This window comes from Tubulanus polymorphus, chromosome 2 (assembly GCF_964204645.1).
Source record: "Tubulanus polymorphus chromosome 2, tnTubPoly1.2, whole genome shotgun sequence".
Classification (NCBI taxonomy): Eukaryota; Metazoa; Nemertea; class Palaeonemertea; order Tubulaniformes; family Tubulanidae; genus Tubulanus; species Tubulanus polymorphus.
The window spans coordinates 10,419,408-10,432,126 of NC_134026.1; the positions used below are offsets into that span (position 1 = coordinate 10,419,408).

A 12,719-nucleotide genomic window follows, 5' to 3' on the forward strand; every position below is an offset into this window, starting at 1 on the left:
AGTAGCATTTGAAAGATTTTACAAGTGTGACCTGTACAGCGCCAGATTGGGAATATGGCTCAGCAACATTTAGCCCATGGCCAAAAATATTGACATACCAAATTTTGTCAAGATTGGATAATAATTGTAGGACAAGTAGCAATTTAAAGATTTTACAAGCGCCACCTGTACAGCGCCCCCTAGAGATCAAATTGGTAAAACAGCTCCATAAATTTTTAGCCCTTGGCCTGTAGTATCTATTTACTAAGTTTCGTCAACATCGGACAATAATTGTAGGACAAGTAGCGATTTAAAGATTTTAGAAGTGCCACCCGTACAGCGCCCCCTAGAGATCAAATTGGAAAAACGGCTCTATAACTTTTAAGCCCTTGACCCATATTAGCTTCATACCGAGTTTGGTCAAGATTAGAAAAGAACTGTAGCACTAGTTGCAAATTGAAGCAAAAGTTGACGGACGGACGGACAGACGATGACGGATAATCACTCTAACCCATCAGCTCTGCTGACCTTCGGTCACAGCCGAACCAATAACCTTGAAAATTACTTCAAGCATAGCACTTGTCATGAGCTACAAACTTGCAATTGATTGCGGTTGCAAAATATGCATCAGTTCCAATATAAATAGACAAATTGTAGGCCTATATAATTCAATATTCAACTCCCCATGGTGACGAGATACAATAATAAAGTAATCCCAATTTCATGAGAGGACATAGGACGTATCCTATGACAGTGCTAATAGTAATAATCAAATACCAAGATTATAACCTCCAAAAACCTTTTTTTAAGAAACCTTTTGTTTCAGCATTCAGCGAAAACGAAGGTGTCACCGGAATACGGTTAAAAAAGTTCTTTTCATTTTAAATAGGATCCAATTGCTTTCTAACTTTATACATAGGTAGGGGCTGAACCGGGGAGCTAGACAATTTTAGATTTTTTCCATCCAAGAAAGTGGTTTTCCATGAAGATAGTGTATTTTTGCAGCTGCATTACCAGCTTTTTTTTATCTAACATGTCACACCATGGGGCTGCCATCTTGATTCTCGCGTTAGTCTTGTGAGTCAGAAAATGAGATGGTTCGAATCCCATCAACGTTGAATGAGAACACTAGGGGCCGACTAGGATATCAATCCGGATAATGTGGTGAATTCCGTGAAATAGTGTAAATGGAAGAATAGTAGAAAACGACTGTGGTAACAGCTAATGGACTGGTTGCCTGTCAAATTCTGAGTCTAGACTGGTTGCCTGTCTAACATTGAATTATCTAAACGCACGTGTATCTTCTTAACTGTACAGCGAGATATATCCGCTTTCACACCACCTCGCCTTCTACGGTGCACGATTGATTTTTTGAATGTTAATGTAACAACAACGATCGCGCTTATGAAAGCGTCACCAAGTGAGCATCGTCATTCTTCAGCCATCATCGCTAAGAATAACGATGCTTTATAGTGAATTGGAAGAGCTCACCCTACCCCCTGCTTTATATTTTACACGAAATTTATATCGATCTCGGAGACTACAAAATCGCGAGCAAAACAGCTGATTTCCGCTGATCCGCGGAACTCTGGGATCCCTGTATAACTTTTCAAATATATATGAAAGATTAAAATAATTGATCTAGGTGTCAAATCTCCCACAAAAAACTTCAAAAATTCATAAAAAATGCTGATTTTGGTTAATATTAATGGCTGCCAGTCGGCCATCCTCATTCTGATCAGGCCAGTTTTTGGGCTGAAGATGTGTATAGGGTACATGTATTAACTAAATACCATGAAGCATCTTCAAAACATTCCAAAATAACCGACTTCCGTCTATGGACAAACAAATGGATGAAAATGAATGAAAAAGCCTGTTGGGACTTAAATCCCAAGTGGTCTAAAAGTTAAACTTTCCATCTTCCTAGTATATGGGTATAAATCTTTGGGGAAATTTATATGCAGGGGTGCAAAATTCAGGGCAGAGATCCTTGAGACACAGCCTCAGTAAACAAGTCAATAGTGTTGAGTTAATTATTTCAAGATTTGTAAATGAAAACTTACCTAATAGTATAGCCTAAGAGGTGGTCCGTATGTGGGAGAACAAACAACGATTTAGCCGATAATTCACAAGCACTGCACAATGAAGCTGCCCGTTCAGCTGCAATCACATCCTCCCCTACAATATATAACAGAGTTCCTGCACTAATCGTCCCATGAAATTTCATGGCTTTCCATGACTTTTCTTCCCAATTTTCCATGTTATTTCCTGAAACTCAAAAATCGCATGACTTCCCAGACTAGTAGGGAACTTCAAGTCATGTGAGAAGTTCATCAGAGCCAAAAAATTACCCAGGGAGGGAGGGAGGGAGGAAGAATATGACATGCCCGGCCTAGGAGGAGAGAGGCAGTGAGAATACATTGTCCTGTCTAGAGGCACTACGGTACTGGCTTCCCCCATTCCAAGGGTCTGAAACCACTTTGACACACTGCTTCTCAAAGCCTTATTACATTAGTCAACCATACAAGTACCAGTTGCATACTATTTCATTCTTGAATTAAATTATGTAGGCCTACCTGGCGGTAGAGGAGCATTTTTCTGAATGAGAACAACAGCAACTTTAGTGCTTCTGCCTTGGAGGCTACTCCTAAAATGAAATTAAGAATATGTGTGTATCAGTATTAAGCATAGCATTGAATATCACTGTAATAATGTGTACTCTTCTATGATTTGAGGGGACTATCTTTCATGATTCGATCTCTAAAATTATAAAGGACATACATGTGCATATGTAAAATACAATGAACATCTAAATATCTCATTCATTTATTACCAATAGTCTGCCAAGGCTGCAGCAGGATATACAGTCAACTCGTGATATACCACCGACATCGGTGCAGAACGGTTTTACGGTATAGAGAGTATGGCAGTATATCGGGGTGTTTTACTATGTATTTGTATAGAGATGCACATTGAGAAAACCTGGCAGTAGGCAGGAGTGGGGGTATATGAGAGGGCGGTATATCAGGGGTTGATGGTATATTGACAAAATCTCACTGAAACCTCTTGGCAGTAGGTAAGTAGGTATGATAATGCGAATGTACAAAAATGCAATTTATCATGTTTGAGTTCCAGAGACTTCTTTGTTGATGTGTTGATGCCAACTATAATAAGAATTCCAATGCAAGTTCCTCAAGCAAAAGCTTGCGATCACCAACCTAACCATGTTTGATGAAAATAATCTAGGCCTATATGATAACAACATTGTTGGGATGCCAAAAACCTTCCTTAAGTAATCCCGTAATAAATATAACTGGCTCAAAATTAACATATTTAATAATACCTGATGGCATCGCTACACTCAGCTAGGCACGAACCCCTGCCACAGTAGATCAGGTGCGTAGGTACATGCGCAGCTTTGCCACACGAAAAACCTGCGGCACCAATCAGATTACTCATTGTATAATTCCCGAGGTAAATTTCACAGAAGAACTATAAATGGGAAAACCCTGGCCAAAATAAAACGGGATATCTGATTGGCTGATAATGACATCATCTAAGCTGCACGTGCGCACTCGGTTTAGTGTGGCAGGGTTTCGTACCGTGGCAATCTTGATGCCATCAGGTCGAATCCCTGTCAGAGGAGGATGTTCAATAATGTGAACAGTGACCCAAGCACTTCACTCAATTGAATCCTCATTCAATCTATTCGACGTTGTCATAACGTCATAAATATGTGATGTCATTATCAAACCAGCTTTCAATACTTTACTTACCTAACGATCTCAACCCTTGTTGCGCATTCCATCTGCCTTTCTTTCCACATGACTTCATCCCAGTCGAGATCAAAGAATACAACTACTAACGCTGGTACTTCATCTAAATGTTTATGCATCCAGGATTTTTTCAGGATACCTTTCGGTATATACCACTCATAGGTTGTCCTCTGAAATGAAACATTAATGGCATGAAGTCTCCATCTGTAGTCTTACGAGATTGGGGAATAGGCAAAAATGGTGGTTTATGATCTGCAACAAACTCAGTCCTAGAAGTAGGTTTTTTAACAATATGTGCCTTGCATTGAAGCCCGGGAAAATCAATAAGCCCTTTGTAACATTGCAAATCTCAGGTGCATAGGGGAAGATAGCTAAATGACATGAACTAAAACCACCACACAACCATAACAGGATTAGCCCTATATACGAAGGTGAGAAATACCAGTAATACCCATTACAGTTGGTCATCATGCACCTGCCAACGCACTAAGGTTATTGCCTGAAAAAACTTGGGGGTATTTTTTTCTTCAAGTCTTTTATTATAGAAAAATAGAAATACAATCCATAGAATTGACAAATTTCCAACTCGGGTCTCGAGTTGGAAAGATATTATCAGCAAGCTCTATTACGAAAGATGGCGCATATAGTTTTCTGCAATAATTGGTTGAAATATACATGGAAGAACATTGTAAACGAAAGAAATTACAAAAAATAAAATGAAATAAAATCGAGAGTTGTAGAGGCAGATACAATTCAAAATAAAGTTGGAAGCGCTTTTAAAAATCGAACAATTTTCAGCGTAGGCTACGATAAATTGTTATCACTATGTAATAGAAATTGACATTAACTTTGTTCAGTTTTACCTTGAAATACATGGTTAAGAGCTGTGAGCTGGTTGGAGAGTTGGCGGATATTTTCAGCGTGTTGGGGCTGTCGGCATTTGAACAAGAAATGTTTTGTTGTTAATTGAGCGTTGCAAAACGTACACATTGGGCTGTCTATGTTTCAAAAATTGTGATAAAAAAATTTTTCTTTCTTTTCTGTTTAAGTCTTTCAACATAGACGTACTGATAACCTTTGCGCTTGATTTGCAGAAACTAATTTTTGATTTGAATGCGGAAAGGGTGAAAGTGTTCCTAAGAGATGTAAGTGTACTGTTCCAGCATTTCTTGGGGGTCTAGGCCCTAGTCCAAGGACACAATGCTCATTAAACGAAGAAGTCTGAAATGTTCCACTATATGACAATTTCATTAATGAAAAATGGCTAACCATGAGAGAGCTACATCAGGGTTCATAGCCTCAAGACCAACCAAAATTCAAGGCCATTCAAGGCCGTTTGAGAAGCACATTCAAGGCTTTTTACCCCTATGAAAAACATTCTTTACGGCAATATTTCCTCGCTTCATCCATTCAAAAACAATAAAAACAGCTTTAACAGGGTTCATTGTGCCAAATTCACTGATATTTACCGACACAGCCAACTACAGCAACTTTAAGAAATTTAATTCTTTAATTAGTTGGAAGTGCAGATTTTTCGAATAAAATCTTGGAAATATAACGGAAAAAATAAGTGTGAAAACTGTATTGGGCTGAATTCAAATGAGGGGAGAAAACTTATTTTTTGCAAATAATTTAGATGGAAATATCAAGAAAAAAATCTTTTTTTTCTTAATTAAATCTGATGAAAAAACAACTTTTTTCAACCAGATGTTTTTGGCGGCATTACAGAGGGGATCCATGGCCCAAGTTGCCAAGTCAATTGACATCATCTAGCCTACATGAAAAGCGCTTTACATGCAGTAATCACACACAACTGACTGATGATACATCATGAATATACATAGTAGTGGGTTTTCCCCAATGACTCAAATAGACACCTACTGTGCAACATAGGTCTCCAAGGATAACCAGAAAATTAATTTCAACAAATTATTTGACGCCTGCAAAAAAATGTAGAATTTTTAGGATGAGCTAACGTGGGATTGCAAATTTGAAATCGAAGTTCTAAATTTGGGGAATTATGAGATTTGGCGATTGGGTAGATGATAGAGGTCTTCGACTGTAAATAGTGGTTTAATATTTTTATCGAAAATTGTCAATAATGATTACTTGCGACCGACTTCATTCACTTTTGCCTCTAAGCTGGTCTGCAACTTCATTGCCTCCAGGGTTGAGGAAAGAGTGTATGAATTATGCATGTGTCTTGTATGCTGTATTTTCTTATTTTAGAATTGGTAACTTTATAGAATTTGGAAATTTTATATGTAATAAGGATCAATAAAGAATGAATTGAATTGTCACCTAATACACATGCCATCAGAGGACGCGGAGCCGTATATGACAGCTATTAGCCTATAAATTGCTAATCTCATGAAACCTGTATATCCCTAATATCGAACATATTTTCTATAACATTTTAATAATACATTTTATAATTGACCGCTTGTAGCCGCCGATGAAATTCACGCCGGCCCTACACAGATCGTAGATAGCTTCGTCATTCCACCAGCATCCCCATGTCAGGGTCTTACTTTTATATCAGACTTCAAAATCGTGTATACATCCGCCATTTTGACCGAATAATCCGATTTACTTATCATTTCTATTTATGCCTGCCGCTTCTGATATAATCATACATCCTTTACTATTACAATACGTCTTCTAATGATATTCAATGCAACATAACATTTCGACGTTCAAATAGAGCTCATTATATAATCACAGGAAGTCATTCTACATCTTTGTCAATAATATTTTGCCAAATAGCTCGTATGTGTACACATAGACCTGTGACGTTTTGCACATCGATTTACGGTTGTCGTTTGTAAAATGACGCTGAATGGTTAACATTGTTTAGGTTTCATAATGGCAATGTTTTATAAGGCGTCAAAAAAAGATATCAAAACGATTTATATAACAGGCATTAGACATCGTCTGTTATCAAAATTTCCATAATTACAAAAAACAATCATAAATTTACAGATTTGCAACATTTTCGAAATTCAAGGCCCTCAAATCGAGATTAAAGTGCTGAATTCAAGGCTTTTCAAGGCCTTGAATTTCCTTTTGACAATTCAAGGCTATTCAAGGATTTCAAGGCCCGCTTACGAAACTTGTACAGGTCTCAGAATTCAGGTCATAAATGACTTTTCTGTGCACTAAAAAAGGTCAAAGGGTGGCCAGCTTCAGTGGTGTTGGAACTTATATTGATGGTTTCTGGTAGGGGACAAACAGATGGACGAAAGTTGAACGCCAATAATAGCCGGCTGGGACTTATGTCCTTAGTAGGCTAACAAATAAGGTCACAAAACGGTCATCTTGTTTCGGCTCAATCCAATTATCCTCGAGTTACTAGGCTCTGCAGAGATACATGGGCCTATGGGCTACATACCAAACCTCAAGATATTGATCTTCAAAAGCACTTTCAAAATTTCCCATGAAATCTTCAACAAGAAGTCCATGAGCTTTGGCACTGCGGCTATGAATGTAATCACAGCAGGGGTGTGTGAACTTGTTTTTAGTTACCCCCTCAGCATTATAAAAGATATGATCTCAGTTATTCAAAGTTGATACGTGAACACATCATTGATGGTTTTAACTAAACCTCATCATCAGAGAAACGAGAATGAAAATAACGCATGTAATGGCATTCTAAGCACCATTTAAATGGAAACTGAAAGCTTGTGTCTCGATCAATGTTGCCGTGTTGGTCCCTGGGCAATCATTGACCAGTCTGTTTTTGGAATAGTCAGGAATTGACAAAGGGTCGGCAATTCAGATTGATTTACTCTGCCGTTAAGCTGCACATTCTTATCTATATTTGTATGATTTACTAGAGCGATTTGTTTTGACAAGTCTGCAAATTTTGAACAATGATACATCAATTGAATTGAATTTGTAAAAATTGTTGCCAGACACTGCTGCTCTTCATAAGTATACTTGAAATGCAATTAATTATTCCGAAGAAAAGCCTCCTTAACTAGGCAAATCATCAATAATATTTCATTTCATTGTAACCATAAATAGGCCTAGATATTGTTTTGTTTTGGATACAAGTCTTAATTTTCAAAACCATGTTGAACACATTGGCGAAAAAGTATAGAATCTTTTCAACTGTTTAACCCTCTCTCTTATATTAAGTTAGAATTATTTTCGTTTAAACATACCTTAGACCTGACTTTAGGATATTCATGATCACCCTCGAATATTCTAAACTTCAGGGGAACCCTGTCGGCTCTTCTGTTATTTGAGAACGAGTCGGATATTGATTTATGTACTGCGTTGTACATTACATCGAGTCCTGTGAGCACTATCAAACCGGTAGGTTTACATAACAGTTCTCCGGGTAATTCACATGACCACGACATCTAGAGTAAGAAATGACAATGCGTTAAGAAATGACAGTTCAGTTCAAGTGTCCCATTTAACTGCCTCTCAACTCTTCACCCTATAACTGTGACAAAAAAAGCAGAATTTGGGCATTGGAAAACATAGCTCCAAGCCTGGTCCAGGCATGTATGTTCAGCTTCCAGGTAAACCACCATTGGTACTCATGCAGTTAATGATTTTACTAGAAATCACGAGCTTTTGCTACTAATGTCTTGAATTTCAAATTGGTTTGAAAGGGTATCAGGTGCCATAGCTCAGTCATTTTTGTATACACAACAAGCTAGGCCACCTGATGTCTTTTCAACTTATGTTGAAATCATCATCCCTTGGCAGCGATTCAAACCTGATGACATCGCTAGACTTGAAACCCTGCCACATTAGCCTGAGTCCACAGGCACATGTGTCACACAAAAACTTGCAGCGCCAATCAGATTCCTTGTTGTATTATCGCTGGAGCGTATTTCAGGGGTACAATTATAGGTTGGGATAAGCCTGGCGAAAATAAAAGGTGATTTCTGATTGGCTAATAATGACAAAATTTAAGCTGCGTTGGGCAAGGTTTGTTATACCATGGCAGTATCGATGCCATCAGATTCAAATCCCTGCGGGGCAGGATGAGTTGAAATAGGCGGTAGAACAAAGTAGTTTCACTATCATGTAAATCAGCGATGATAAGACACTGATAGGCGTATGTTAAAGAGTAAGAGTAATTTTCAGGGGTGGATTATCATATTGATAACTAGGGGTCCAGGGATGCCACACCCACTTGAGAAGTGCTTTGAAATGCTAAACTATCTGAGAAAATTTTGATATTCAACGCCCCCTGGTGATAATACACTGAAACCAATGACCTTGAAACTCACACTATCATAAAACAATATTGTTATTCCACTATTCACTGCCCCCTGGTGACCATAGGCCTATATAAAAACCAATAACCCTGAAATTCACCACAATTATAGAACATGCCATGACCTACAATTGTGCAATTGATTGTGGTAACAAAATATATGCCTAGGTACCAACATAATATGGAAATACTGAGTTATTCTGCAATTTGATGCCCCCCGGTGGATTCTAGGATAATTGCCCCCGGACAATTCCCCCCCCCCCCCCGAATAAAATCCTTTTTGATTGGGTTTAACACCACCTTAATACTTTACTTAGAAATCCATTTGTATATTATTGAATATAGATATTGATTTATATAGATTTATAAGATATAGAATTACTGATGTTGTGTGCAGATCAAAAACTTTAAATGAGTCCTTGAGTTATAATAATTCACTTACCAAATTAGTAGTGCATTAGTTAATTTTGGCTAATTTATTGGAATAAGTTTTAGTGTTACTTTAGCCAATCAAAAACTTTAAATCAGTAAATGAATAATTAGCTGCACTAATTAGCTAGAGTTAGTTCGCTTTGTCTAATTAATTAGAAGTAAATATGTGCTATTTTAATATCAAAGAAATTTAATTTGGGGGGGGCAATTGTCCGGGGGGGCAACTGTCCTGGGGGCAATTGTCCAGGGGCATTTGTCCTGATACCCCCCTGGTGACCATATACAGAAATCAACAACATTGGAACTTACCACAATCATAGAACATGTCATGAGCTACAACTTTGCGATTGATTATGGTTACAAAACATGCCTAGGTACCAATACAATATGGAAATACTAAGTTATTGTATTATTCAACACCCGCTGGTGACCATATCCATGAACTAATGATCTTGAAACTCACCACAATCATAGAACATGTCATGAGCAACAACTTTGCAATTGATTGTGGTTACAAAACTGTTTTGTGGTTGTTTTAAATAGGTGCATAGGTACCAATTTAAATAGACAAATTGTATACGATTCAATATCAAACTCCCCCTGGTGGTGGGAACTAAAAACCTCCTCACAGAAAGAGCATCACAAATTTTGAAGAAAAATGGCAAACCATTAGCAAGCTACAGGTCTCGGAATTTAGGCCAAAATTGACCTTTTTGGGCCCAAAAACGGTCACAGGACAGCCATCTTGGGTCCAATCAATCTAATTATTCTTATGCTGATGGACTCTTGAGGGATATACAAATATACGTGTAGGCATATATGAAAGATCAAGATAATTGATGGCTGCGCTTTCAAAATTTCTGCAATATTCAGAAAATATAGAATGGTGTGCGTATTTGAAGCCCTCAATCATCAAAATCAAACTCAATGTTTTAAATTTCAAAATCGGCAAAAACCAGCATCATAGCTTTTTCAGTCCAGGCGATTTCGGCTCTAATTTTGCGGTCAAAGACAGATAATTCATGAACTATTCATTGGAAGTTAACAAATTTAGAACAAAGTGGCTATTTTTATGACGTCGTAAAGTGGTCTTAAATTCTATTTTCACGACAGTTAATATTAAATGTCGGATTATGGTCTAGAGTGGAGAGGATTAGTGTCAAGAGAGTGAGAAGAAGGTCCAGAGGGTAAGGGTAAAGGTTCCGTTTTACAACTAGGGATAGGGTTACGGTAAGGTTGAATGCTGTAGCCTATGTAGTTAAAACATTCGGTCTAGTGGGAAGTTGCTGCGCTAGTACTAGGCCTATCTGGCCCAAGTTCGAGTCTCGCTCTATCCACTATTTTCTCTAATTCAGTTCTCCAAACCTTCTTCAATTTTCTAAGTCGCGCACCTCTGTGCGCATGCCCAACATAAATTAGCCAATCAGAATGAAATATCGTAAATATAGCTCGTGTCGTCCGTTTACGGCGTCGTAAAAATAGCCTGAGCGAAAACAGAAAGCTTATTAGCTTTGATTTCATGCCTGGCTTCATCGAAATCGGAAGAAAAGCAAGCAGCGATAACGGGTTCCTGCTTTACTGGCTAGATTGTCGTACAGGAATGCGTGCAAAGATTTCACCCGAAATCAGTTCGTAATATTCGGCTATTTAGGAGCGCCACCTAGAGGTCAGCTCATAACATGGATATGTTGATCCACATGTGCTCTACGCGCAAAGTACTAATGTGCCAAGTTTAGGGGATATAACAACGAGAATAACGAAGCTACGGTGGTTCTACTATTCCCTGGCAGTTTAAGCGCATTCGGTTATTATTAGTTCCGACCACTAGTCGACTGGATAAGAAAACCGAATTTGGCCGAAGGCACTCAACAAATTCAAGATGGCATCTCCATGAAATAACCAATAACAAGTTAGGCCTGCCTATAGGGTTAACTGTGCAGGAGGGAAGGTCTAGTAAGTAGAGGAGTGACAAGTCAGTCCGATGAGTCGACTACAATTCACATATGAAATTGATGTCCAATAACCATTATATAAATTGCCAATGGGCAAAGTGTGGTTTACCTTGAAAGCTAGAGGTCGTTTGGAGTAAGGGGCATTGCTTGAAAAATCTTTTTAATTCGTGACTTCAAAGTTCTAGAAGTTTATATTGTATTTTATCTTTCTCAAAGAATTATTTTGTAGTCAAATAAGACCAAAGATAAAAGCTCAATTTTCGAGAATATTCATCAATCCTTCAAAACAGTGTAAAATGAATATAAAACCGATGATTTATCTGGACTGCACAACCCTACTGATTCGATTAAGACCTATTTGAGGTATGCACACCCAAAACTAAGCGAAATATCCCAAAAAGATCGTGGACAATCAAAAATAAATTGACTTTAGTGAATAGTCGAAATCCCAGTAATTCACAGTAACCTGTGTTTGGATATTCTCGGAGCTTTCCTTCTTTATTTATTTATGAAATGACGTCACAAACTTTCAGATTCGCGCAAGTATGCGTGCCATGATTGATGATTGCTATTTCCACCGGTTTTATCTGAAAGTAATTTTTAGTTTAAAATAGGATGCACAGGAATTACGGTCAAAACGTTCTCATGTCAAAACGTCCTCGCGCCAAAACGTCCTCCAGTCAAAACGTCCTCGGTCAAAACGTCCTTGTCTGTATTAGGGGTCTATGTCCTTTCCACACTCAATCAACAGTAGTGGGGAGAGGGCAGCTACTCACCAGTCACCAGGAACCTGATCAGAAGTTTTAAAAAATCTGAACTTTTTTTAGATGTATCTAGACCCCTCCTCCGATAGTATGTAATAAGTATGTTGTAAAAAACGTTTGTCTTATGTTTTAAATACTTTCATTTTCTGTTTTTGTAAATATTGATCGACTGCCTCATACGCCACTATACATTAAACGTCAGGGTCCAGTTCCACAGTTGTGAGTTAGAGTTAACTCTGAGTTAAAATTAGTTCATTTTCAATGAGTTAACTCAGGGTCAAATTTTAACTTAGAACTGTGGAACTGGACCCAGTATATTTAGCTTATTACTTGGATTACAGTAGTAATAACTATATGCATTGACGTAATTTATTGTATGATAAAGTTATTCTGGCGTGAGTGAGGACGTTTTGACTGACGAAAGTGAGGACGTTTTGACCGACAAAAGCGAAGACGTTTTGACCGGGTATGCAAGGACATTTTGACATGAGGACGTTTTGACCCGACACCATGATGCACAGTACATCCATAGAATCTACTATTATGCGGAGAAAGAGACTGTTATATTATCGCTGTG

General features: G+C 38.0%; 1 protein-coding gene across 1 annotated transcript in view; it reads right to left on the bottom strand.

The window, feature by feature from the left end:
* Window positions 1–12,719, bottom strand: part of LOC141898679 (trafficking protein particle complex subunit 11-like) — a 44,343-nt gene that overhangs the window by 30,872 nt on the left and 752 nt on the right. The window contains exons 2-5 of the mRNA XM_074784714.1: window positions 7,922–8,122; window positions 3,756–3,925; window positions 2,556–2,626; window positions 2,043–2,157 (exon numbers count right to left, since the gene is read on the bottom strand). Coding sequence (XP_074640815.1) covers window positions 2,043–2,157; window positions 2,556–2,626; window positions 3,756–3,925; window positions 7,922–8,122 — 557 coding nt within the window. The remainder of the gene's footprint in view (window positions 1–2,042; window positions 2,158–2,555; window positions 2,627–3,755; window positions 3,926–7,921; window positions 8,123–12,719) is intronic.